This window comes from Larus michahellis, chromosome 6 (assembly GCF_964199755.1).
Source record: "Larus michahellis chromosome 6, bLarMic1.1, whole genome shotgun sequence".
In the NCBI taxonomy this organism is placed as follows: Eukaryota; Metazoa; Chordata; class Aves; order Charadriiformes; family Laridae; genus Larus; species Larus michahellis.
This window is the reverse complement of record NC_133901.1, coordinates 45,944,076-45,970,456: the sequence shown is the minus strand read 5'-3', so window position 1 is coordinate 45,970,456 and position 26,381 is coordinate 45,944,076. Positions and strand designations below refer to the sequence as shown.

Sequence of the window (26,381 nt, the reverse complement as noted above, 5' to 3'; positions counted from 1 at the left end):
CCAAGTTGTATAATACTGTGATTCAGTCAGCAATGTTATTTTGATGAGTGTCTTGGCAAAAGAAATTTAACTGGAAAATGCTAGGCCTTTTTGGTTTTCATTTTTATTATTTTGTTTTCTCTCTCTAAATGCTTCCATGTGAGCAACTTCACTCATCTTTAAAGAATGCATGTGGTACAAAAAGATGTTCATTGAAGTGTTTAGCCCAGTACTGCTTGTACTAGAAAAGGTCAACGAGAAAAATCTCCTTCCTCTAACATTTTTGCAGAATTTTAGTGAAGGAAATGTACATTATATGCAGCAAAATGCGAGGGTTCTGTCCCACCTTGCCTGGAAAACGTGTTTTCTGAATGTTTGATGAATTGCTGGTGAAAGCAATCAGTCCCTGGGTTTAAGAACCCTAAGTTACGCTTAACACTTATGACCTTGCCTGCGACGGTGACTCCCTTGGTGTGGTCCTGCTGCGCCCATATCACCGGCTCCCTCGGGAGCTGATGTATAGCGGGGCAAAGCCCAGCCCACTCATCTGACGGGTGGAGTCACCTTTTTTCCTGCTTGTTTTGGGTTTGTGTTTGGTTTTGGGATTTGTTTGGGTTGTGTATTTTTTGTTGGTGGTTTTTTTTTTTTTATGAAACGGACGTCTCGCTGGAAATCGCCCTTTTGTCCAAACCTGTTCTGTGGGACCCACCAACCTGTTTCCAGCCCGCAGCCGCCGAAGCTGCCCGGCCGCGGGCCTCCCCCGCCCGGCGCAGGCCGCAGGCCCCGGCCCCTCCCGGGGCGGCTCGCCGTGGAACACCGCCCCCCTCGCGGCGCCGGGGCTGGGCGCTCCCCGGCCGGCCGGCCCGCCCCGGGCCCCGCCGCACCCCTCACGTTTTCCATCGGCCGGGCGCTCCCCGGCCCCCCCTTCGCACCGCGGCGGGGCGGGCGGAAGGAACCGCGGCCTCAGCGGCTCCTCCTCCTGCCGCTCCCCGCCAGCGACACCGAGCCGTCAGGAGGGGCGGCGGCCACAGCGGCTACGGGGGACCCGTGGTAAGAGCGACCGCCGCGGCGGGACGGGCCGGGCCGGGGGGTGAGGGGCGAGTGCCGCGGGGCCGGGCCGGTGGGCCGGGCCGGTGTCCCTGGACTGACGGCGAGCTTGTGTCGCCTGGACGGGGCAGCAGGAGCCGTGGCGCCTCGGGGTGACAGCGGCCCAGGGCGACAGGCAGCGGCCCGGGGTCTGGGGGCTGTGTTTGGGGGGGGAGGTCGGAAAATACCCATTTTGCTGTCGTAGCTGCAGTTCGGTGCTGAGCCTGTGTCCGCAGTTTGTCTTGAACTTTTAATTTTGACGTGCGTGGTTATGAAGAGGAAGAAGCCTAAGATGGTAGTCTTGTCAGAGCCGTTACACAACGCTTTTTTTTAACCAAACATTCCTTTTTGCAAACTACTTGTAACGTACTTTACTTTTTCTTAGGCGTGCTTAAAGCATCTTTAAACTCTTGCGATACCTTAGCTGTGTCGTAAGACAGAAAACAGCATAAAACTCTCAATACTCAGAAATGCGGGGTTCCTCCCTGTCCCCATCCAGCTCCTGGACGCTGGGCCGTGGGCAGTATGTTCTTGGAGTAGTTTTCCCTTGTTTATCAGATCAGTGGTAGTTCCTGGAAGGCTCTTCCTGATAAGGAGGAGCCGGTGAGGGAAAAACCTTCTGAAGGGAGTGGCAGGAGCACGGAAAGCAGCTCGGCCAGAAATGGGGATGGATAGACCGAGGTGAAGGTGTGGAGGGAAAACAGGCTGATGAGAGGGAAAAGTGCTGGTGCAGTGTGTTTTGATGAAGGAGCCAATTAGTATGTTTTTACGCATCGAAAAGCCTGGCTGCTGTCGGAGGTGGGGGCTCATTCCCTGACACCCCCAGCGTGCGGTGTTTTCTGTTGAGTGAGCGAGTTGGAGCACGTACAATAATGTCAGAAATGATACAAAAACAGTGCTAAGTGTATGGCCACTATGAAGCTTGAGTGTGTGAATGCTTTCCCCGCAGCTTGGCTATTTCTATAATTTCCTGTTTTTGGTGCTGCTCTAAGAGTCATGCGGACCACTCTCCTCCCACTGATGCAGCAGATAACTAGTACTGGGCTTTGCTTTCAGTTTTGTCTGTGGCCCAGTCCCCGACGCGTTTCTGCTGAATTTTTTCTTCCTGAAAGTGCCTTTGTAGCTACTCCTGTGACTTCTTCCCCTCCCGCCCCCAAAGCACTCTATATAATATGGTATACCACATACAATACAGATTCAGCAAGATTTTGAAGGACTTAATGATTTTATGTCTATGTCAGCAGTTACATTTCTCTTGCTTGACCTCAGTATGAGGTTAGGAATGAAAATTTATCCGTGAATCTGGACTTAAAACTCCTGGAGTAGTCATGACCTTCACGTGTATGTTATGTTACTTATTTAGCTTGTTCTTTATAGTACCCAGAAGTTTTGAATCGTCAGGAAATTCTGCGAAATATCAAAAGTCACTAAAAGATATAATCAAACCACAGTAGGATGGAGATATTTTGTGGAGGTATTTATGCAGTCAATACAGTATATTAAAGAAAAAACATTGTAAAGACTGTAGTGTTAGATAACAACTTAAAATACGTAATCCTGATATACTACAAAAAGTCAAGCCCAAGGTGCTGTTTCCTAGACCTCTAGCGAATTTCAGAAGATGGAGCATCTAGGGGCTCTGTTCAATAACATTGCATTAATCAGAGCTAAGACGGACTATCTTAGTTCTGTGATAGCAATCTAGGCATAAAAAAAGGAAGCTGTAATTAAAGCAGAGATGTAATCAAAAAGAGCATGTGGTTTAATGGTGGCTACAGAAATAGCAGGGCTTTTGAACAAATCGAAAGTTTAATTTATTTTTAGCTAAGGCTCTGTGTAATCATCCACAGAAACTTCTCTGGCAGCTTCAAATGGCAGTTAGAGGCTTACCTTGAATTAAGTGTACAACTAACAGTACCAATGTAGTTTCTTTTATTCCATGCATTTGTGTCTGCTACCTTAAAACGTATGTTTCTTATTGGATATATTTTTAAATTGTGTTATATAAACTATCGGAAATAAGAACAGAGGCTGGTCAGCTGTATGTTTTGTTTTGGGCTGCTTTTGAAGAAGGTAGGAAAAGCCTTTTTTAAAAAAGAAAAAGCAGAAGCTGTGGGTTTACGCTGCTGCAAGCAGCACTTTCACCCATTTGAAACTCGAGTTGTTGTCGTGCACCGAAGCTGAGGTGGTCTCTTTGCCTTTGCTGTTGCCAGTTTATTTGAAAGCAGGTGTGTTTAATATAAATGCCGAATTCCCTTCAGGCAGTTCCCCAAGCTGGGGAGAATGTAGTGCAGTACGGCAAGTGGTAGATAAGTAAGTCAAAGGGCAGCAGTAAGTATTTACAGTGTATTACTACTTTTGTTGCTCCATGTTTGTTCCAGATTTTATCAGAGCTCACTACAAAATCTTGATAGGAAGTTACATCCTGGCGGGGGCAAGCCTGGAGTCAGTTCTGGGTCACAGCGGGGACTTGCTGGTTGTCCTTCTAGGAGAATTTTGTTATGTGCTTGTGATGACCAGGCAGCCAGTCCTGCCTGTGCTTAAGCAGCTCATTTTTTTTTTGTGTGTGTGTGAAATTGTATCCGTACTGTTCAGCTCTCACAGATGCTGAGCGTGGACAAGTGCTCATCATTAAATTGTAAGAACTTAGACTGAACAGGGTTTGTGTTTTGTTGTTTTTGTTGTTTGGTTTTTTTTTTTAAACAAACACAACCCCTCACAGTGCCACTGTACAGGCTGTTCCCTGTACAGTGCAGAGCATCACTGTGCTGTCCAGTTGGTAGCAATGATCTTTTTCCATGACATAAAAAGAAATGAGAAGAAGCCCTACCTACGCATTGCTTCCTTTTTTTTCTTATGCGTTGTCTATTTGAGAGAGAAGATACCAGTAATAGGGAAAATAGGCAAGGTTAAAAGCTTCCGCCCTCCTACTACAAAGCAGTTTGGGGTTTTTTCTTGACGGCATTGGGAGAGCCTCACCATTAGGTCACTCTGTTCTAGCTTTAGCTCAGCTGTTGTGTTGAGGAAGCACTGGACTTCATAGTTTCCTTCCTTCTTTGGAGCCATTAATTAGTACTCATTTCATCACTAGGAGAGTTGGGCCTCAGATTTAGCCTTTTGGATCCCAACTTCTGGCAGGTTTAAGAACTGTCAACCAAATGACTCCCGTATTAAAGATCCAAATGAGTTTTAAATCTTCACAAGGCCTCTGCGTGTGTTAAACCTTACTACAGCCGTTCAGTCAATATGCATGTGAAGTGATACTTGCTGTGATTAATATATGCATCTAATTCACATTCCCAAAAACCTCTTGCTTGGGGAAAAAAGCATGTTAGATTTCTAACTTTAGCCTAGAAAGTTGCTCTAAATTAGGTGTTTAAGTTGCCTAAAGCAGACAGTGTGAGCATCCCTTTTATTGTTGCTAGAGAGAACAACTTTGACTTTGGAAAATTGTTCTCATTCTATAAACATTACACCTATCTATAGCCCGGGTAACTGGTAATTGGCTGCACTTGGCAGTGTTCTGAAAATACTCAGTTTTACATTAGCTAGGAGAATAAATGTATTTTACAAATATTAGGATTTAGGGGGAAAATATTTCTGTATCATAATAAGCTTTAAGGACTAAAGACTAGATTTGAAGGGCGTAGGCTTGCTTTTTTTAAACTTTGCTTGTTTATGGTTGTTGTGAAACACCTGGCCCTGTGATTTACTACACTAAATTGGTTCTTTCTTGAGTAAGTCCATTCCTGTAAAGAATTTATTGATCAGCTGAAAATGAGCATTGCGTTATAATCAGGAATAAACAGAGGATGTTCATTTGCTCATTGGCGAGTAATAATCTTCCTAGTGTTCCTGGACAGCTGCATGTGTAAGCCCAAGTCTAGGAAGCATGAAAGCCGTCACCTTTAAGAAAAAGTTGATGTATTTGCGCACTCATATTTACCCTCTTTTTCAGATGGGGGGGTGCCATGGCTGCCAGCCTGGTGCAGAGCACAGAGGGTTTGTGCGCAGCGTAGGGTACATCCATACAGCTTTTAACTAAGGTCCCGTAGGTGTGCCTTTCTCTGGGGAGTTGTCACTTGAACAGCTTGGCTGCTTCTGCAGCCTGAACAATCTAAATGTAGAGGACCCAGTGGAAAACTTCTGCCTGCGTTCAGTTCCTGCTGTTCCCTGGCAGGGCCAGAGAAGGCTGGAGCCCTCCACATTTGCAGCGGGGCTGCTCCCTGGCGCTGTGCTTCAGGCTCAGGCACAGCAGCTAATGAAACATTGGTGGTAGGAAATGAGCAATTAGGTATTTTTCTACTAACTGTTTTAGAGTACTGAACGTTATACTGTTGCTTTAGGTTCTGTAGGACTTGCCACACAGAGTGTACTTTGTGAAATGGAGTAATTAGTATTTGCCTATTCTGACTTGCACTGATGATGTAGAAAGTTGTTCTTACATGGTAGAACTTAAAAAAAGATGAATATAAATCCCTGAGGCACCAGTCAGTTGAGAGCATAATTCAGACTATTTGTAGCATGATAGTTTTTTGCAACAAATTATTTTATATGACAAGTTGTGAGTTTGAAATAGAACAACTTCATTCTGTTATTTCTTCAAGCATCTCATAAACATATTTTGGTATTATTTCTTGCTTTTTGTATTGTTAGGAAAGTATCCTTATCTGTGTTGTCATATATGTTTTGACTGTCTGTATTGTAAATATTCCAAAGAGAACATTGCAAGGGTGTGCTACAAAAGGAAACACTTGGATCAGAGCAGAGCAGGAAGCCAAGGTGAAGTTGGTCTCCTGGAATTAACTCATGTTTTTGCTACATGTGGATCTCAAGAGCCCGTGCAGCTATATGTAGGGACGTAGGGTTTAGTTTTTTATGATCTTTCTAATTGAATAACATCATGATTATTAATACAGAAATACTTTATTGGAAGATAATCTAGCATTTTTTGACCTGTGTAAAAGAGGTTTCCTGAGTTTTTGCTGGCATGAGCTCAGCTACATTAAGCCTCGTTGGAAGGGGAACCGATTCTACTAAATTAGTTTTTTCATAGTGGAAGGAAGGCCTGACAGGGAGTCACATACACAGAAGACTTAATGGAAAACCAAATTGCAGGGCTTTTTATCTGTCAGGATGAAGAATATTACACCTGGTGTAGGAGAGATCAACTTCTATGCTGCAGTATGTAAGTCAAAGATAAATCTTGCTCAGGCTGGTAAAATAGCACTTAGCCAGTATGATGCTGACTTTGGCTTGTCCTTGGTCTTGCAAAAGCACAGTGGTGGATGCCTCAGTTCACCTCTGATGAGAATCCACAGCATGTTGTAAGGTGCTGAATTCTGCTCTGATGGTTTCATAATCAGGGATCAGTCTCAGAGCAGGTTCTGCTTTCTGCGCAGAGGAGTCCTGTAATTTATAGCTTTAGGCAGCCTTTTGTACTACATCCTGGTAGTTAACCTGGAGGAGGAGTAAAGGCCAAGGGTTTACCTTTACTTGGTGTACTGGGAAGCGAACATAATTAAATTATTTTGAACAAATATAGGTCATGATCTTTTCATCCTTTTTTGTTCTCAAATTATTGGACCTTGGCATAGGTGGATCCTGAACAGCAGCCACTAAATAAATTCCAGGAATGGGTGTGAAAGCAGTTGGCTGAGCTTATTTCTATTGCACCTTGAAACACAAGGTTTCTAGCAGCCTTAAAATTGTATTCTTTTCTTCTGTCACCATTGTGTAATTTGTATTATTGTTATAAATATTTCCAGTTGTAATCCTTTTCTGCTGTGCAGTGGCTTAGAGGGGAGTGTATTTTCAAGATGCCCATTGAAAAGTGTAACACAGATTTAATATCTTATGAAGAGGTCTGTTCACTCTTAGTTTTGCCAAAGCAGCAGTAAAATGCTCAATAGCCTGAGCGGTTCACGGCCTGCAATGTGAAGCGAGATAGCAATGTCCACCATGGGAGCAAAACCTCAGATCTTTACTTAGAGTTTTGAGGTGAGCCTCCAGGGTGAGCACTGGGAACAGGGAGAGGACCAATAACAGTATTTGGTCTGTATTTTCTTCAGGGCACTCCCTCTTTCCGTGTGTGGTTGGTTTGTTTGGATTTCTTTCCTCCTCTTATGCAGTGCTGCTTTTATGGCTGAGCAAACACAGACCTTGCTGTTCCTGTATCCTCCCACACAGTATTTGTATAGCAGGGTGGACTTCAGCATCTCCCGTTCCCTGGCCTATGTCACCGCTTTCTTGTCAGCAGGCAAGTGCTGCTCATCACTGACAATTTCAGTAAGATGTTGTGGATGTAGCAGAAGAAATTTGGGAAGATGGGCTTAGAAGATGAAATGCAGACAACATTGTGGGGAAAGTCAACTTAGAGGGGTAAATATTTGCTAAGCTAGAGAAATGGCCAACAGAGACTTGATGAAGTACGGAAAAGGTGGTGATCAGGGAAGTTTTTGAACATGAGAAGTCGGTATGTTTGTGGGTCTAGTTTGCCTGGAATCAAACCAATGTGGGAAAATTTCCCCTTGGAAAAGCCCTGGGTAAGTGCAGTGTTCGAAAGAAGCAAGTGGAACATTTTTATATATATAGTAACATTTTTTTTTTCAGATTGCTAATGAAGTTAGCCATTATTTCTCAACCTTAGCTCTGATTGCCAAAGGCTCTTTTAACATTTTTTTTTCAATTTGAAAGGAAAGTTCTACATGGGATTAAAAGCAAGCAATCAAACCTGCTAAGAAAACCAATGCATATCCCATTGCTCCCCACCCTCTACCACAAAAAAACCCCCAAACAAACCAAGCCTTTTTGCATTAAATTTGTACCTAAAGCTTTATTGAAAAGGCATCTTATCATTTTATGGGAGTGTCCTGTTGTTACTGTATTTACATGTGAAGCTAAAATTAAATAAATAAATAAATTATGGCTTCACACTAAGGGGAAAAGATACTCATTTCAGTGCTGTAATAATTTGTATATAAAAAATGTATGTATTGACTAACAGGCATTATGCATGCTAAGAATCTGAGTTGTGGGGTTTTTTTTGTTTGTTTTTTGAGTGACTTGACTAAAAATTGTTCCTTTTTATTTTAGTACCATGACTATGCTTTATTATGTAAAGCCTATTACTGATGTAGTGAGGCTCTGAAGTGCTAGGCTGCCTTCTTTTGATTTATTTTTTCTATTTTTTTGTTTCCTGGCCTCTCTCCTCTCCCATGTGCCCATACCTATGCCCAGAGGCAGCAGTGGCTCCCCTGCCACTGCATACGTATGGCGTCCCAGCCCGGGGCTGGGGCCTGCCAGCTCCCTCCAGCAATCAAGCAGGCCTGTGTGCAGGCTGTTAGGACCGTGGCAAAGCGCCAGGAGGGGGAAGCTGCCTGCTCTTTTTCCAGTGGAGGAGGAGAATACGTGTCTTGCTTTCAGCTCTAATCAGAAATGTTGAATTTTTGCTTTTTGGCCTCGTGAGCTTGGAGTCTTAACAGTCTTTGTAGGGGTAACAGCAGGCATTGCCTCCAGCAGTTATGATTCCCTTGGGATAGCCATATCTTGCAAGTGCTCTTTGGATGGGTTTTATAACCTGAATTTGCATCTACTTTGTTAAAGTGTTGTGCTTTATCAAGTTCTGTAAAGTTGCAGTGAAGTGTAGTGGCATTTTGAAGATGTTCAGGGTGGAACATTGTCTCTCTAGAGCGTTTAAAAAGCCCCCACGCAGCTGCTGCCATACCTTTACGCTCTTTATTTAGCGTCAGTGAATATTCCAAAGTAAAAATCCATTGTTTTGGTGAACTGCAGGGATAATAATCATGAGAGACCTTTTTCCAAGATTTAGCTTCTAGCATTACAAGGGACACAGATAGGAACCAAATCTTAACATAGGATGTGCGTTGGGCACGCCTGGAAAAATAAACTTAATCTCCCTGATGACTGCTATGTGCAGAGTTTGTACTCCTTTGTGTATATTGCACAGTAGTTGTATGCTGGATTTGGTGCTGTAGGTCTTATGCACTGTGTTAGCATATGAAATGAAAAATTACTTAGAGCTTAGTCATGTAAGGAAGTGCTTGTATAATCAAAAGCTTGTTGTCATTTCAGCTGTAGCAGCCTTGATATTTAAGTGCTTCCAAAACTCCTAGGTGGCGTTGCAGTGAAAGATCTCTTTGGACACCAAGGCCAAAGGCACTGTGGAAAAAATGTTTATCAGGTTATGGAGAGCATCTTGTTAGCATCTCATATGATGTAAAAATTTCTGTGAGCCTTTACCCTTCAGATGTAATCTGGTTATGAACAGTGTCACGTTAGCTAATCTATAGTCTGTTTTTACAATTGAATATGCAGAATTGGGCCATGATGGTTGTGGGTAGCTTTGACTTTCCTGGGCCTTTCTTGAGGTTTAAATGCAGCCATTTGTGATTGACAGTTTACCCATTTAAAGCCTGATTCTGTAAAATGTCAGCTGTGCGTCCTGCTTTGTCGCCTCATGTGTGGAGCTGGGTGAATTGTTACCTCTGCTACTCTCATCGAAAGAGGCAAGGGGGGTAATGGTGGGGTAATGGTTATACCCCTGGCTGACCCCTCCTCGCTCTTTTGTTTGTAGAAGGGATGGAGAATGAACAAATGGCACAAATGGAAGGGCAGTACTTAAATTTGCCTGCACAGAAACAAATTTTTTTTCCAGTTAAAGGCATCCCTTGTAGATTTACTGGTAAACAGGCTTTTTTCTAATGCTAAGAAACTGTGTTTGCTTATTTGTTGAGTCTGTTAGACACATTACACACTGGAATAGAGGTAAGGTAGGGTTATAACTTCTAGTCTGCTCCGTTCTTTGCAATTTCTGATCATTCGTTTCTCTCTATTTAAATTTAGGTCAGTACATACAGCATGAATTCCAAACAGTTTTTAAATAAATTGAAGATTTCCTAATTGTATTTTCCTTTAAAAAAAAAAAAAGAAAATGTTTTTCCATTCCACTGTTGCTATGCAAAAGAGCCGTGCAAATCAGAAAGGGAAGTTAACATGATTATGCAAAATGAAAACAAACCCACAAAACTAGCACATACACCCCCACCCAAAACAAACCCAAACCAAAACTCCACAGCTGAAATCCAAAACACAGCAAAACAAGCCAGGTGCAAAAGTTACACTTTAGGGGACACAGGGGAAAGAAAGGAAAGCAATACTGTTCACATGGCAGTTTAAAAATAGACTGTGAATTGTCACTAAAAATCACATTGAAAAAATTAAGACTGATGGTGGATGTTTTCTTCGTCTGGAACAAGCTCCTTGAGTTACTTTTACCATTCTTTTTGATAGTTGTTCCTTCTATAATAAGGCTTTCTGTATTCTGGAAAACAGTTTTCATTTTGTCCTTCATTTAGCTGTCCTTCCTGTTTGACCTCCACTTCTGTTTTGGACAGCTAATGACTTCGTGCACTTCTGTGCTGACAGAGGCACTATCAACTTTGAGAGATCCCATTTGTTCTAGTGATCTTATCCCTTCAGTAAACTCTTCATATTTTATGGCAATGCTGTAGGCATGAAGCGTATCCCTTCCGCTTCTTACTCTGACCTTGCACTTTTGCAGACGTTTGCATTTAAATGCCTTCTAACACTTCTCGTACAATTATTCACTTGAAGACGTGGCTTCTCTGTCAGATGATTTTCTACTTCTGATTAGTAAGACTGTTCTGTATAGGTTACAAGCTTCTGGCGACTTTAATAGCGCAATAAAATAAGCATTTTCAAGTGATACATCCTTAACAACATAATAAACGAAGTGAGCAGTAAGTAGTAACTGAAACAAATAAGAAAAATAGCCTGAGGAGTGACTCTACAACTGCTTAGATATCTGAACATGTCTATCGGTCCAGCAAAAGGAAATGGAAAGAGGTTTCCCAGGGAAAAGCCTGTGCGACTTGAGCAGTTTATGTTTAAATTTTGGTAACTGGCTACTGCAGACATGTTGCTTGTTAATTTTTTGTGGTGTAATTAGTGAAGCGTTACAGAAAATAACTGTATCACACATACTTTTCAGATCTTTGTGATGAATTACCCTGGCTACCCCCCACCAGGTGGATATCCACCAGCAGCCCCAGGTAAGTTGTTTAGATGAAGTGAAAGTTAAATGGCAGTGGTGGTCCTATCTGGAGGTGAAAGGTGGCCCGGACAAAGAACAAGATCACAGAGGGTTTTCTTGACTCACTGAAGCTTTCTGTGCTCTCTTCTTAAGTCCTATTTTGTCTTGGTTGAAGATTCCAATTCATATAATATGGGTGCTCTACCATGTGCTCATATACGGTCTGTTTTCATTCATCTCAAATGAAGCACACAGCACTAGGAGATGGTCATAATTTGACCAAAATCAATACGTGTCAAACAGTGTCCTGTCAGTACTGAGTCTTGAAGGCAGCTGGTGAGAAACATGAGTGCAGGGAAAAATCAGTCACACAATTTAAAATCATATCCCACAAAAATTAGGACTTTAATTATGACATTGTTCCTAATTCACTGTTCTTAGGCAGATGGTTGTATATGGAAGGGCTGTTAAAAAGGATATCAATTATAATAATATAAAGCTTATGAAATATGTAACTGCTGCTTGGTATCAGGATGAACTTTATAGTTGTTGGTAATGAACTTTACAGTTGTTAGTATTGTTGGTAGAAAGGACTGGAATCATGTGGGTATGGTGAAATGTGGAGTTAGTCAAGTTTAACTTGGGAAGGGGGAGCAGTGTACAGTGAGAAGCCAAACTAGCCTGGGAGGATAAATCCTACTTCTTAGCAGGATATTCTGGCTTAGTTATACTGCTGTGCGGGCAAGACTCTACTGCTGTGGGCAGCCAAGTTTTGTGACTTGGGTATCTGTGAATGTAGTGTGTTATTCTCTCTGTAAATTATCTTTCAAATTAGCAGCCTAAAAGGAATTAGTAAGGCCTTCTTACTGGAGTACCCAGACAACTTTCTAATTTAAGAGAAGCTACTCTCTAGTCAAAATAGGGTGTTTACAGTATTAACTCTTGAGTGTTAACCCTCAAATATGTTTAGAGTTGTTTTAAATGAGAACTTATAGATTCAACAATAACTAACATCATTAGAAATAGCCAGTGAGGCTTCTCTTTATATCATAATTGCACTGCTACCCTGCACCTCTTCAATTGATTTTTCCTTCTCCCAAACCGCTAGCGTTGAACAGACATTACATTAGAAATGTAAGTAGTAAAGAATAAGTTTAAAAAGGTGTAGTTTCTCATTTGAACACAGCTGTGTTTGATTTCAGGTAGCAGTCCTTGGGGTGGTGCTGCTTATCCACCTTCAAATCCACCTCCAATTGGTCTAGAAAACGTGGCTGGCTATGCCAATCAGTTCAATCCCAACTACATGGCTGGAATGGTGAGTTTGCTTTCATTTAATGTGTTTTACTGTGACTTCCTTAAGTGCAAAAATGTCTTTCTGACATTGCCACTGAGAAGTTTATCGCTTGAGTTCTGTGCCTTTATGTCTAGTCTGTTTTGGTGTTGACCATTCAATATCATCTATTGAAGAAAATGGTTAGGGCAAGCTATTCCTTATTTTAGGAAAGCAGACCACTAGTTATATGTTGATTTAAGAGCCTAACTTCAGAACTCATGGGCATAAAAGTAATATAATTTGGCTTTTGCTGTGCGGAGGAATAGGGGAACAGACTATTGACAGTGCATATCTACTGTTAATATATTCCCATTGGCAAACACAGGCCAGATTTTGCCTATTACCTGGATTTTGGCCAGTCTGAATAAGGAATGAGGCTATGCAATTTGAAGTATCAATGGCTCATCCCTGAAAAGAATATGGGATCAGCTGTCTCTTATAAGCACTGATGTTTAACAGATGGCAGTAAGAACCTTTTACATAGATTGAAGAAAATGCAGACCTTTCTAATGTGACTTTTTTTTGTGCATAAAGTAGGAGTGAGTGACACTTCTGACAACTTAGTTTTCAGAAATCCATTATGCTGCATAACGAATGCACAGTTTGTAGGAAGACATTTGCATTATAGATGCCATTCTGAGGCATTGATTAAATGAAGTGATTTCACAGCTAGCAGTCAAAATGAGCAACAGACTATCTAGGGTGCACATAGCAATATCCACAGCAACTAGCTTCTAAGAACACTGCAATTATCAAATGTCAGTTCTTCTGGTTCCCCTGTAGAATAGGGTCCGAGCATGGGAAGGTGATACTGCATGTGGAGTTTAGTATCTTTGTGGCAGTTTCTGATGATGTCTTTCCAAATATAGTCCAGGAACTCTTTGCTACTTGTAGACTACTAATGCGTCTAGTGCATCGTAAAGCAAACAGAGGTTGCTCATAGTAAATCCCTGCACTCAGATGATGCTGTGGTCATGTAAGGCAGCCATGGACAGAGAAGGGATAAACATAGTTTTGTGTAGCTGGGATTAATTGGCATAAGTTCTTAGAATAAGAGATGTGTGGCTATTGGTGCTCTTGCGTCTGAGTGGTGTGTAATGCTGGATGCGGTGGCAGGTGTGCGTCTGTTGGTTCTGCTGCTTGATGTATGGCAGCTGATGATTACGGTAAAGCAAGAGTCAACTGAATACAGGGTTTTTTTCCATCTTGCTTGCTAGTAAGACATGATCATTGCAAAGTTCTTTGGTGGATGCAGAACTACTGATCTGTTTCGGTGGGGAGGGAGGTTGTATTCTATTAAGCACATTACTGAAACTCAACCATTTGTAAACCTTCCCATCTCTTGCTTTATTGACTGTCATTGCAGGCATCCAACCTGGCAGGGACCTTTGGAGGGGCAAATGTACCACAAGGCCCATATCCTTCAACGCCTGGGGGTTATCCGCCAGTCCCTCCAGGTGGCTTTGGGCAACCTCCATCAGGACAACAGCCCTCTTATGGAGGGTATCCTCCACCTGGAGGAAATCCACCATCAGGAATGCCAGCTTACCCAGGATACCCAGGCGGCCCTGTGCCAGGCCAGCCCACGCCACTGCCTGGTCAGCAGCCTATGAACTACCCAGGACAACCACCAGCAACTTACCCAGGGCAGCAGCCCATGCCAAATTATCCACCAGGCCCAGCTGTGAATCCGTCTATGCCCTCTTTCCCAGGAACTACAGGGCCTACGGTCTCTCCAGTAACAGTAAGAGCATTCAGTGCTTTTGTTTTGAGATGTGATGGTGTATGTGTTTCTCTACATTTTCTTTGTTTTTATAAGTGTAAACCTGGCCTAAAATTCAAAAGAAAGTCATGAGAAGAACTTTGACTAAAGAGAGAGATGGATCCTTTCCAAATGTGAGCAATATAGGCTCATATGACTTGAAACAAATGCTGTTTTACCACATTATCTGAGAAGAAATATTTGATGTGAATTCAAATTTAATGAAATTTGCCTTTCCCAACTCAACGAAGTATTGCCCGTTATATATACAGTTTCATCAAACCTTAATTAACTGGACAGAAGATTTAATAGCAGTGAACCTTCTTGGCTTTGCATTTTCTCGTGATTTGGGTGTAGAAACGAACAAATTGTTTAAGGTAGTGGTTTTTTGAGTTTTCTCTGTTACTTTTCTAACAAAAAGAAAATTGGTGACAGTGGTCATCTTTCCTAAGTAGTAGAACACAGTCTTTTACTGATTAATACTAATATGCAAATCAACTTGGTCTGATTTTAGCATGGATACCGAGGCACGATCACTGGTGCACCAGGATTTGACCCTCTGAAGGATGCAGAAGTCTTAAGGAAGGCCATGAAGGGATTCGGTGAGCAGTCTATGGATTTACATTTCAGTTAAAAGTAGAATTGCAGCTTTGATTCAGCAATGCCGTTCTCCCTTGTTACCTGTGTACTGAGTGGGCTAGTTCACATGTGGTTGTCCTTTGTTATCAGAAGAATTATTTGGGAGTGCATGTACGCGTTAACAACATTATGAGTTTGGTATTTGATTTTGGGTTTTTTTTCATATTCTTACTGTATTTGTGATTGACAGTAGAGGTTGAAGTTCTGTGGTCATACACAAGAGGAGATAGCATAGATGAATTAAAGGCATACATGGCCTTCAGTTGGGTTTAGAACAGATAGGATCAAATGGAAACAGAAAGCTGAGTCCTCACATGACGTGCATGCTCATTCTGTGGTGTCTGTGTGCGTGTACAGGAACCGATGAGCAGGCGATTATCGATTGTCTCGGAAGTCGTTCAAACAAGCAACGGCAGCAGATCATCCTGTCCTTCAAAACAGCTTATGGAAAGGTAAATACCTCATGAGAACAGAAGGACTAAGAGCCTACATCCCTTCACTGGAAGTCAGAAGACTTAGTGTTTGGGAAAAAAAGATTGGAAGTTGCTTAAGGGGAAGATGGTTCACAAATCATAGCCTGTTTAGGGTTCTGCTTTTACCCACTCTTGATTTCTTCATGCAGTGTTTCAGATGAAACATATAAAGCAGTTTCTCTGCTAAATGGTTACTTTGATGCTTTGGCCTGTGGACATTAATTACCTAGATATGCATGTCACGCTGTACTGGTTCTAGCGTTGTTAAGCGGAATAGCTTTACTTCTGAAGTGCTTATGGATAAAGAATTCTAATTAAACTCCACACACAATTTTGTTGCTTACATTTGTCAATTTTGGTCTTTTATGCGTTTTTTCCTTGTTTTTATTTTTCATTAGGATTTGATCAAGGATCTCAAATCTGAGCTATCAGGTAACTTTGAGAGGACAATCTTAGCAATGATGAAGACACCTGTCATGTTTGATGCTTATGAAATCAAGGAAGCTATAAAGGTTTGTGTAGGAGATACAAATTTATAAGATAGAGGAAATCTTGAGCTGATAAAATTTTTGGTAGTCATTTAAAAGCTTGAACTTACATTCCTTCCTCTCCGTCCAGATAGTCAGCCTGCTGTTTGACTGATATGTACCCTGTTTCTTGGAGGTATAGGATAGTAAAACTGAGAAATGTTATTCCCATAGGTTAAAGGTAAAGACTGTTTAATAGGTTTGTGTTGTAACAAAAAATATATTTATAAATAAATACACAAAAAAGGCAGAAACTGAGCTCTAACGGTCTCTGCAGTTCATTTATTACGTAGTCTTGAGTAAGCCACTGAGGCGTCTCTCTTCTAAGCTAGCTACTGCATGGGGCACCTTTCTTTCTGTATTTTTGCTTTGAGCTGTGATGAAGCTGATTATAAAACACTCAACTTAGAGTTTCTTTACACTCAGTGCTCAAGAATAGTCCAGAAAACTAGGTTCATAAAGATTTTGGGCAGGGTGTACCTCCTTTTTATCTTTCCCTCCACCTCAAAAGTGTGTTTTCCTAGCCCATGCTGAACCTTTTCTAAAATATTATGGAAGTATTGTGTACTTTCTCTTTAAAGCAATCAGACTTTTTTAATAAATATTTAGGGTTCTAAAATAAAAACAGGTCAAACGTGTATTTCAGGACAATGTTTAAGTGAAGGTGAAATAAATATTTCTGTTATTGAGTCAGTATGTATATTTACATGTTCTTTGGCCATAATTTTAAAGTAGCTAGGAGAATGAAATAGTATTAGCTGTATTGTAATTGCAATTGCTATCTATTAGTGGAAGTTACCTATTAGAATTAACAAATTCGTCTTTAATGGTAGAGAAAATTGATTCTTAAAATGCCCAAAATGTGGTGTGAAGGATTACATTTTAAAATAAAATTTTGTCTTGATAATTATTTTAATTATCTGTTCAATTTGTATCTTTAATACATGTCTGTGTCTTGGAAATATGTTGTAAATAGCATTTAAACTACTTGCTTTGACGTCTCCTATAACCAGTGTATATTCTGAATTGTGTTTTATTGTATAATTTTACTACATTTCTTTTATACTAAGTTGTAGAAGTAAGATGAGAATCTGAAGAGTATGTTTTCTCTTTATGCTTTGTTTTAGGGCGTTGGCACAGATGAAAATTGTCTCATTGAAATCTTAGCTTCTCGGAGCAATGAGCATATTCAGGAACTCAACAGGGTTTATAAAGCAGGTTAGAATTGTTACATCAAAATTTACTTCCTTTCCTTCCTTACTCACTGACTGACAATATGAATTTATGAAATGAACAGGGGTGTATGATGATTCATGACTGTGTCCCTCTTCCAGAATTTAAGAAAACTCTGGAGGAAGCAATAAAAAGTGACACATCTGGACACTTTCAGAGGCTTTTAATTTCACTTGCTCAGGTACTTGCGTGACAGGATGTTGGAGTTTGGGTTTTGTGTGTTTGTAGGGTTTGGTTTTTGTTTGTTGTTTTGGGGTTGTTTTTTTTGTTGTTTTTTTTGTTTTGTTTTTTTGGGTTTTTTTTTTTGGTGGTTTTGTTTTGTTTTGTTTTGTTTTTTTTTAAAAAAAAAAAAGGCCTACCAGTAACACTTTTGTATATTCAAATTCTTTCAGGGAAACAGAGACGAAAGTACAACTGTTGACATGTCTCTTGTCCAAAAAGATGTGCAGGTCAGTAGAAATTCTTCATCGTTTCTAAGTATAGTCATCTTAATACACTTACATTTGACTGTGTGGTTTCTGCTTACTCTTAGTTTTGTACACCTTGTGACTTCTTCTGATGTAGTGCCTGTGTTTTAGTGGATGGTAGTGATCTGAAAAGTGCTGATAGAGCATTACAGCATTACAGCTCCATTGCAAAGATCAAGCTCTTAGGGATAGAGTCCATAGTTGTTTTTTTTAACCTCTCATTCTGACAGCTTTTCCAAATGTTGGGTGACTCCGTTGTGCTGTTTATTAAAGGAATGGCCCAAAGAGATTTTAGGTGATGTATGTGTGGATTAAATTTTAATCTGTTGAACATCTGCAACAGCCTTTGCCTGTTATTTAAAGAACTCTCTGGATTTTTGCAACAAATAAGGCACTTGGACCTAGTAACTCTTGCCCCATTACTTTTTTTGTGTTCTGTTTCACCACATAGAAAACAGAAAACTCTGGACCGTTTCAGGACACTACTGTCATATAAATAGTAATGAAATCAGCTTTTTACATAGAATACCTTAGCCAAAACACAGGAACATCCCAGAACATACCTAGAGGTGTAGAAAAGAAGCTAAATGTAAGCCCTGTTAGGAACAACAGTTTCTGGGTACTTTTTAAACGATTTTCCCTGCTTTAGTAATCTGGAACTCTTGTGTTTGAGCACTTACGCATCAATAAGCTAGGAAGACTGCAAGCATAGCCTATATAGGAATGTTAGAACTAGTTGCTATTTATTGCTTGCTCCCATTTTCCAGCCGTATATAGACTAAGAAATAAGTATAAAAGGAGAGGCTGTAAGGAAGCAGATCTGTAACTCAGCTTTTCAGCCTGACTGCTTTTCTGAGTAACAAAGTTTGAATTCCCTTTTGTGTTTAGGAGCTATATGCAGCTGGAGAGAACCGTCTAGGAACCGATGAATCCAAATTCAATGCCATTCTGTGCACAAGAAGCAGGGCCCACCTCAGAGCAGGTAATGGTGTCCTCTACATAAACAATAACTTGATTCTGTTGTATGTAGTGATAAAAATGTTCAGCATCGCTCTGTGCCTGAATTTCCCTCATCTGTAAAATGAAAATGAATGAAAACCCTCAGTGAAAACCAGGGTGAATTCTGCTGTGGGAAAGGGTACACAAGAGCCGTGCATTATGATCCATCTCTCCTACACATCAGAGCAGGTAGAGGTCATACTTGTTCAAAGGTTTCACTGATAAAAGAAAAAACTAGAATTGTTTCAATTTTGCATGCTCATGTGTGCACAAGACACTTGCAATCCTTACCTTCCTCTTTTACTTGTTAGTGATTAGGTGTTGCATCAGTCTATAGCAGTGTAAATGTTTTAGTAACTAAAAAGGACTTTTGCAATGTGCTACATATTGAGGCACTTACATGGAGAGGAAAGGGATGGGGGTGTGTGTATGTGAGATCCTCAATGTTTTGTTCTTAATTTTATTGACATCCAAAGCTTTCCTAGGTGAATTTTCACTATTTTTCTTACAGTGGTTTCTTGGTCTAGCCCTTTGAAAATGAAGACAGAACTAGACAAGCTAGAAGGAACATGGTGATGTGTAAATGGAACAGTATGGTTGATAACATAGTATTAGTCTTTGAGATGTTAAAATTTGTGTGAGTAGATGGTAGTATCAAGTTGAGAAGTGTGATTGAAATGAAGCCATCCAGCATACACCAGTGTCACCTTTTTTTGTGAGGCTGACTCCTGAAGTCTTTCTCTTCCATTAACAGTCTTCAGCGAGTATCAGAGGATGTGTAACCGGGACATTGAAAAAAGCATTTGTCGTGAAATGTCTGGAGACCTGGAAAAGGGCATGCTGGCAGTAGGTATGTGTCGTCTTAGCAAGTTCATTCCTGGTATTCCACTACAACTGGCTGGGGTGGTGGCATCTGTGACTTCAGCTAAGGGTGTTCTTCTTCGTAATAATTCCAGTTTTCTGCTTTTTGTGTTGAGCTTTCTGTGAAGTCACTTGTGATTAGTAAAGCAGGGCACTCAATTCACCTCAGAATGACAGATGAAGCTTTTGCTTCAGGCAGCTGCAGAATTTAAATTTCACATGTTAAAGTGAGGAGAGAATTATTAACTGTACCTGGCATTATTTTAAGAATTGATGAGAACTTGTACCAACCGCTGAGTCAGTGAGAATGGAATATTTGGGACAGATTTGGAAGTTAAGCACAATATAAGCATTAACTCTCTAATTAGTTACCTCTACCTCTTCTTAGTAGAAAGAAAACTTAAATTTGATTGCAAAGGGGTTATTTTTTATCACATATCCTGTTGTGACAGCTTTGTTAAATCTTTGTTTTTAAGTGCCTCCAGTACTTCTGAAGAGTAAACCCTTAGCTTAAGTCTTACCTTGGTATACTTACCTCAAGTCTACTGTTGTCCCTTGGGATGTAGTCATTAGTTTCCATGGGGCTGGGACAAGGCCTCAAGTGCTTGTGCAGTAGTTTTATTTGGAATGTTTTATTCTACATAAAATTGTGGACCTCTTTCTCTGGCTCGTCTTTTGTGTCTCGTCTCTTAGACAAGACTGCTGCTTTATATCTCTGTTTCTTTTTCTGTGTATTACTGTGAACTTACTGTGGTATCTAGAGCTACTGCTTTAAAAATGGTGTTCTTTGGTTTTGCATATGGTAGTGACTGAAAAGTGATGTAACAAAAAAAAAAAAAACAAACCCTCCTACCGAAATAAATAGGAAAAACGTACTTTGCATCACTTGGAAACAAGATGGGAGAGGACGTTTGGCTCAGCTGAGACAGATTTTTTTTCATGGAAGTTTCTAAGAAAATCTTGCAAAATGTAAATCAATTTTAAAAGCCTCATTTTTTCACTGCATATGTGAACTATGTAACTATTGTTCTTACTCTGCTTGGCCAAGCTGACACTATAGTGGACATTTTATGACCCAAACTGGGTCCAGCTCTGTTGATGTGATACATTTGCAGACCTTTTCCAGGATTCAGAATTTGTCACCTCAAAACGTATTGTTAGAAAACCAAATCTAGGGAAAATAAATATTTCCCCGTGTTTGTAGGAAAAGATTGCCATGGTAAAAAAACTGTAATGTCTGAGTTTGGAAGTCCTTTGACTTCATGGAGCTTTGCAGTCACTTGACAGTCTCCATGTATATACAGATTCAGAATTGGGACTGTAGCTTGCAAATGAGTCAACAGCCTTTTGAGCAAGAGTTGTCTTAGAATCATAGAATGTGTTGGGTTGGATGGGACCTTTAAAGGTCATATAGTCCAACCCCCCTGCAGTAAGCAGGGACATCTTTAACTAGATCAGATTGCTCAGAGCATCATCAAGCCTGGCTTTGCTCAATATTCACTGAATAACTTCTTTATTGAATAGATTTTGGTTTGGGTGTTTTTTATTTATATGTATATCTGTGTATATACACACACATATATATCAGTCAATGCTGTTAGCATCATTTGTTCTGTGAACCTTATTTTCAGGAAAAAGAGGTTTTCTAATTGAAAATATTTAATTTTGCTTTCTTTAAAGCTTTCTGGATTGTACAACTGGTAACTCATAATAACATCTTCAAACATCTCAAAGTGCAAGTGTGTTGTTTTAGCTAAATACAGTGATAAAGAAACATGCATTTCATTTGTCATTTGTTTTTGAATTGTATTATATTATCATTGACAATTGTGTGTGGTGAACTGCTAGCTCTCATCTACATTTTCCTATTCAGAAAAGTACTTTTTCCTATATAAAATGCGTGTTGCTGTGAAATACATATTTAGGTTTAGCCCTTTTGTTCTGTATTGATTTTATGTGATTGCTTTTGATACCTTCTTGTGCTGTAAAATATAACTCAGGTGTGGTTTGTTTTCTGTGTAGTTTGCCGCAGATTGCATGATTGTTTACTTGTAACCAACATAGGGTCAATATATAGATCTTAATTCTGATGAATGATGGAGGATTCTTCCATTATCCTGATAAACAGGACTGATTTGATTTAGATTTTGCTCTTTCAGATTTCTAACGAACTGTGCTAAATAAGTACATAATCCATGATTACTAAATAAGCATGTCAAGAATTTTTCAGGAGTCCTGGTGCACTTTGTCTTAAGAAAAAAAAAAAAAGTGTAACTGACTTTAAAATAAGGGTGAGGTTTCTATCATAGGCAGCTTCCCAACTTGAATTTGTCATACCTTGCAGATGCATGGCCTAAAAATTCCTAAATTAGGAAAAAGCCAGGAGCACCACTATTTATGTCTTCCTTCAAGCCTTCTGCCCCCTCCCCTCTTTTCCCTTCATAAGCAAGAATCTGGTCGTTAAGACTCTACACATTCATTATGGCTGCTTCACACTAGATGTTTTGTAGCGACTGAAAAGTTTGTTTTGAGCCCTGAAGTGTAGTAGGTTCTTTAACTTTATTGCAGCTACTGTTTGGATTAAAAATCATTTCAGTGACTAACTGAAGGAGTGGGAGAATGAGCTGCATTGTATCAACTGTATGTTTATGTAAAATTAAAGCATGTGACTATCCAGGGTAAGCCTAAAAAATGACTGTGAGTTCTGATAGAGAACAAATACCTGATTTCTGTAATACTGTTTCTTTTTGCAGTTAAGTGCCTCAAGAACACACCGGCTTTTTTTGCAGAGAGATTGCAGAAAGCTATGAAGGTAGGTGCCTGTGACAAGATACATATAGCTTGTTTTTTAAAAAATGCTGGTACAGCTCATTGGAATGAATTGTTCAGCTGATGGTATTACATTTTTCAGTGGGCAGATGACTAACAAGATGCAATCATTATTATGACAGGCTGGAAAAATCAAGCTAATTTGATCCACTTAAAGGGATGCATGCAACCATACCTTAAACAAAGGAAGCTTTCACTTGATAGAACACAAATATGCTTAAGACTCATTGAAATTGATGTCTTTAAAGCTGAAATAAATAGGCCATTAATCTCACCAGACTTCCCTGACCCTTGTCCCCCTTGCAACCCCCTTTTTTTTTTTTCCTAACTATTTTTATGTAGAGAAATGACTGTTAGTGTCCTGACAGTAAATTTAATTTGTTAAAGCATGATAGGCCAAATTCTGTTCAGGCTTATTGAGGTCAACAGGGTTATGCTGGTAAACGGTTGGCTGTTTGTGGGGTGATGTTTTGTTTTATTTTATTTTTTTTTACTAGTGCTGTATCATCCAGCATTTTCACATGTTATTAATATGTTATATTGTTGTTTTATTTGTTTCAGGGAGCGGGAACAAAAGACAGAACTCTGATTCGAATCATGGTATCACGCAGCGAGGTTGACCTGCTGGACATACGTGCAGAATATAAGCGGATGTATGGCAAATCCCTCTACGCAGATATCACTGTAAGACTTGGAGATTTTATCTTCCCTGCCGTGACATCCTTTCTGCTAGATCCTTACACTGAATAGCTATTAACTGGGCTGAGTCTGGCTGGTTGTGTTTGGTTTTGCTGCATTTGTCGGGAGAGTGGAGGCTGAAGTGCCAGAGAATAGACAGCGCTTGCTTTTGCACAGGGGCTAGATGGACTAGAGAGGGAAGGAAGCCAACAGGCAAGGAAGGAAAGGGAAATTGGTCCGGAGGGATTTCTGAGACCTGGTTTTAAGTCTGGTCTCTGCCCCAGTCTCTGTATATGATCTTGTAGAAACCACTTAGTCTTCCAACTGAGTAGTGATAGTGCTCTACCTCATGTGTGTGTTGAAAGAGTTCAAAGCTCTTAATGTGCTTTTAAAAGATTGCCATCTCTTTCTCCTGAAAGTACAAGATTTTGGAAATAGACTAAGCTTCAGATTCTTTAGCAGTTGATCCACCCTGCTATTGACAGCTGTAGCAACAGTCGAGAGGATGCCTGGCCAATGGGGAGGGTAGTAAGAGCTGGAGGAGAGTGAGTGGTGCCACTTTCATTCACCTTGTAATGAAGGTACCAGATCTGTTAAGCCCTTACTTATTCCTTCTGCTGTTGACACTGAGGGACTGCAACTTGGAGGTGTTTGTAAGGAATCCTGCAAAGATAGTGTGCGCCAAAAAGTCTTAATGTGAGTCTTCTGCTAGCAACTATATCATCTTTCTGCCCATGCACCACAGAGGCTCACCTCGCAGAAGCTTGTTCCAAACATGTAACTATGGAGTGAAGGTGTGCTTCTGCTACAGCAGTAACATGACCTGTAACCACCAATGTCTGAGTAAAAAAGCAGTGAGACATTGGTGGAAAAGCTCTGTGTATTTTTCTTTTTTTTCCCCCTTCTCTTTGATCTGGCATTAAAATAATTTTACTGTTCAGAAACAGGAGCAGGCCATAACCATTTAATGGGCTGAACTTATTCAAAACTTGGTTTCAGTAAATATGGAGCATGCATGTGCATCTACTTATTTCTGCAAAAGTGGAGCTGAAAACATCCTTGGAAAGAAAGTTCTTAATTCTTCTCTCTTCTTTTTTTTTTTGTAAGTGGACAGCAGTTCTTTCCTTTCAGCACATATATAAACAGGGATGTTTTGTATTTTGTGGATTGTGCTTTACACCTGCACAGGATTTATCCTGATATTTGATATATGCAGTCATACCTGAAGATGAAGGATGAGATAAATGTGCTAGCTGAAACTTCTGTGAAAAGGATTGGCAAGTCTCATCAACCAGAAGTAGTTCATGAGCAGCTCCCAGGGGAACAGTTTTTACTCATAAGGGCACCATAAGGGCACTAGGCAAAACACAGCTAGCAGGGCCTTTCGTGATTAACTGCTGCTGTTTATGAAATATTTCAGTCTTTTCAATGCATGTTTGTGTGTGCATCCATACTAACTTTCACTGCCCACAACGTTAAAGAGATATTCTTTAATTGTGGGGGGAAAAAAAACTTAGATCTTTCGATACCAGGGCATTGTTTTTAATGTTTGAACATAACAGTGAGTAAACATTCACTCGCTGCCTCTGGAAAAATACCCACATTGACTGCAAGAAAAAGGACTTCTGTATTAATTTTTTCCATATTTTCATACCTTTTGCTGGAAGATGGCTTTTCAGTGAGTTTTTTATTGAACTATTCCCAGGTAAGTTGTTGAACGGGTATACTAAATTCAGTTTGTTAAATAAATATATTCTCTATGGACACTTTCAGTTCCAGTTATGGAAGGAGAAGATTTTACTGTGTACTTCTATTAAAGTGATTTATAATTAAAAGGCTTTTTAATTTATTTATTTATTTTTTTTTAAAGAGGTTAACACCTGCTTTCTTTCGGGCCTGGCTTTATCTCTTTTGGTTGTTAATGTCGTGTTTAGGATGCTTGCACTTCTTTTTCCTCTATTTCAAGGCACAAATCTTCAACTTTTCTTTTTTGGGGTTTCTTTCCAGGGTGATACTTCAGGAGACTACCGGAAAATCCTACTCAAGTTGTGTGGTGGAAACGACTAAATGAAGCATTGAGCTTTTCTTAAAAAAGCTGCTATTTTCGTTTTTTTTATTTTAAAGCATCTTTTTTTTTTTCCTCCAACAGTAAATATGTAATGACAATGACCTGTTTCTCCTAAAGCAATTAAATTTTTAAAGAGAATATTGCATATATCTTCCCTTTAGTTCAAAAATAATAGTTAACAAATGCCAAAAAAAAAATATTTAGCTTATGTGCCATCTGCTCAGGATTCTGTGTAGTACTCTCAGCAGTCCATGAATGACAGGTCATTACTTCTTTTCTGCTTATATTATGCTGAAATAATGTGTTTGCTTTATGGAACAAAAATCAAAGTTCTGTGATTTTAAGGTTTTATTTTGTATAAACGTTACGTTCCATTGTAGTGCAAGTTTTATATATGTTGTATGCAGAGTTGGTTTTGTGCTAGCCTACTCCCTGAGAGTGGGAGAGTGGAGACAACGGCCTTGAGTTTTTGTGTCTAGTTAAGACTGTTTTAAAGAAGTTTTGTCAAGTTCTGTTTTATTTCCTTGATTGTTTCTGAGGAAGATGTGTTCCACATTTCATTCTCACTAGGGCGACTGTCACAAGGCATTGGTAACGTTGACATTAGTAAAGATTGTGTGGTTAATGTTTTAAGGTTTTGGATTATGCCTTAAATATATGTATGTAAGAAGAGATTATGAAATTAAAGCTGTCTATCTTCAAACTCTTTGCAGACTATGCTTTTTTCGTGTTCATGTTGATTTATGCATGAGTGATGACTTGGTTTATGTAACTTAATTTTTCCATAGAAGTTCCCTGCGTGAATCCAAGAATTATTCAGAAATGGTCGTGTTGACAAGAGTCTGGGACTCGTGTGCTGTTGATGAGCAGTTGTCCGTACATGATGTATGGAATCTGTAGTTATTCCTCAGTAATTTCATTTTGCATGTTGTAATTTCTCTGACTCTTGGAACTCTGAACTTTTATTCTTTGCTAGTATGGATGACATCTCTTCAGCTTGTCATTCTCAAAATAGAAACACGTAAAGGAAAAAACAGTAAAGGGGGGAAGAAGTTTGGAGCTAGGTCAGTGAAAATAGACTGCTTGTTAATCAAGAATGTGCAAACTCCTTCTCTTATCTTATTTCACATACACACACACACGCACACACATGCACACCCTCTCGCCATTCTGAGGTAGGTCAGTCAGGTCCTTTTTCCTAGAAGAAGTTGTGGTGGCGTTTATCATGGAAGAAAGTGGAGGTGTCATGGCGGTGGATGTTGGAATTAATTTTGGGTTGCACTGTCACTATGGCAAGGAAGAACAGTGTAAAGATACCAGAATAAGGTGGCTGTGTGTCCAAATGACTGACTAGTCCCAATTCTCACTAGGA

At 40.0% G+C, this 26,381-nt stretch overlaps 1 protein-coding gene across 2 annotated transcripts; it reads left to right on the top strand.

Moving 5' to 3' along the window:
- The first annotated feature begins 611 nt into the window (after positions 1-611).
- Positions 612-25,716, top strand: ANXA11 (annexin A11). 2 transcript variants are annotated; one of them, XR_012587446.1, is made up of 16 exons: positions 815-1,029; positions 11,099-11,159; positions 12,343-12,455; positions 13,840-14,217; positions 14,750-14,837; positions 15,232-15,326; positions 15,746-15,859; positions 17,002-17,092; positions 17,209-17,288; positions 17,500-17,556; positions 18,463-18,556; positions 19,328-19,423; positions 21,115-21,134; positions 22,188-22,246; positions 22,825-22,947; positions 24,949-25,716. XR_012587446.1 is itself a non-coding variant. In XM_074590313.1 (15 exons), exons 2-15 carry the CDS (start codon positions 11,108-11,110, stop codon positions 25,006-25,008), a joined length of 1,500 nt encoding a protein of 499 aa, XP_074446414.1. In that variant the 5' UTR covers positions 612-1,029; positions 11,099-11,107; the 3' UTR covers positions 25,009-25,716. The 2 variants fall into 2 exon arrangements, 1 of the variants encoding a protein (XP_074446414.1); XM_074590313.1 differs by lacking the exon at positions 21,115-21,134 and having other exon boundaries at positions 612-1,029.
- The last annotated feature ends 665 nt before the right edge of the window (positions 25,717-26,381 follow it).

Bases quoted from the DNA above. Each gene is read 5' to 3' on its own strand.
- ANXA11 (XM_074590313.1), top strand. From the start codon at position 11,108: ATGAATTACCCTGGCTACCCCCCACCAGGTGGATATCCACCAGCAGCC. The intron at 12,456-13,839 runs GTGAGTTTGCTT...CTGTCATTGCAG, and splicing joins CCAACTACATGGCTGGAATG to GCATCCAACCTGGCAGGGAC. The intron at 17,557-18,462 runs GTCAGTAGAAAT...TTTTGTGTTTAG, and splicing joins TTGTCCAAAAAGATGTGCAG to GAGCTATATGCAGCTGGAGA.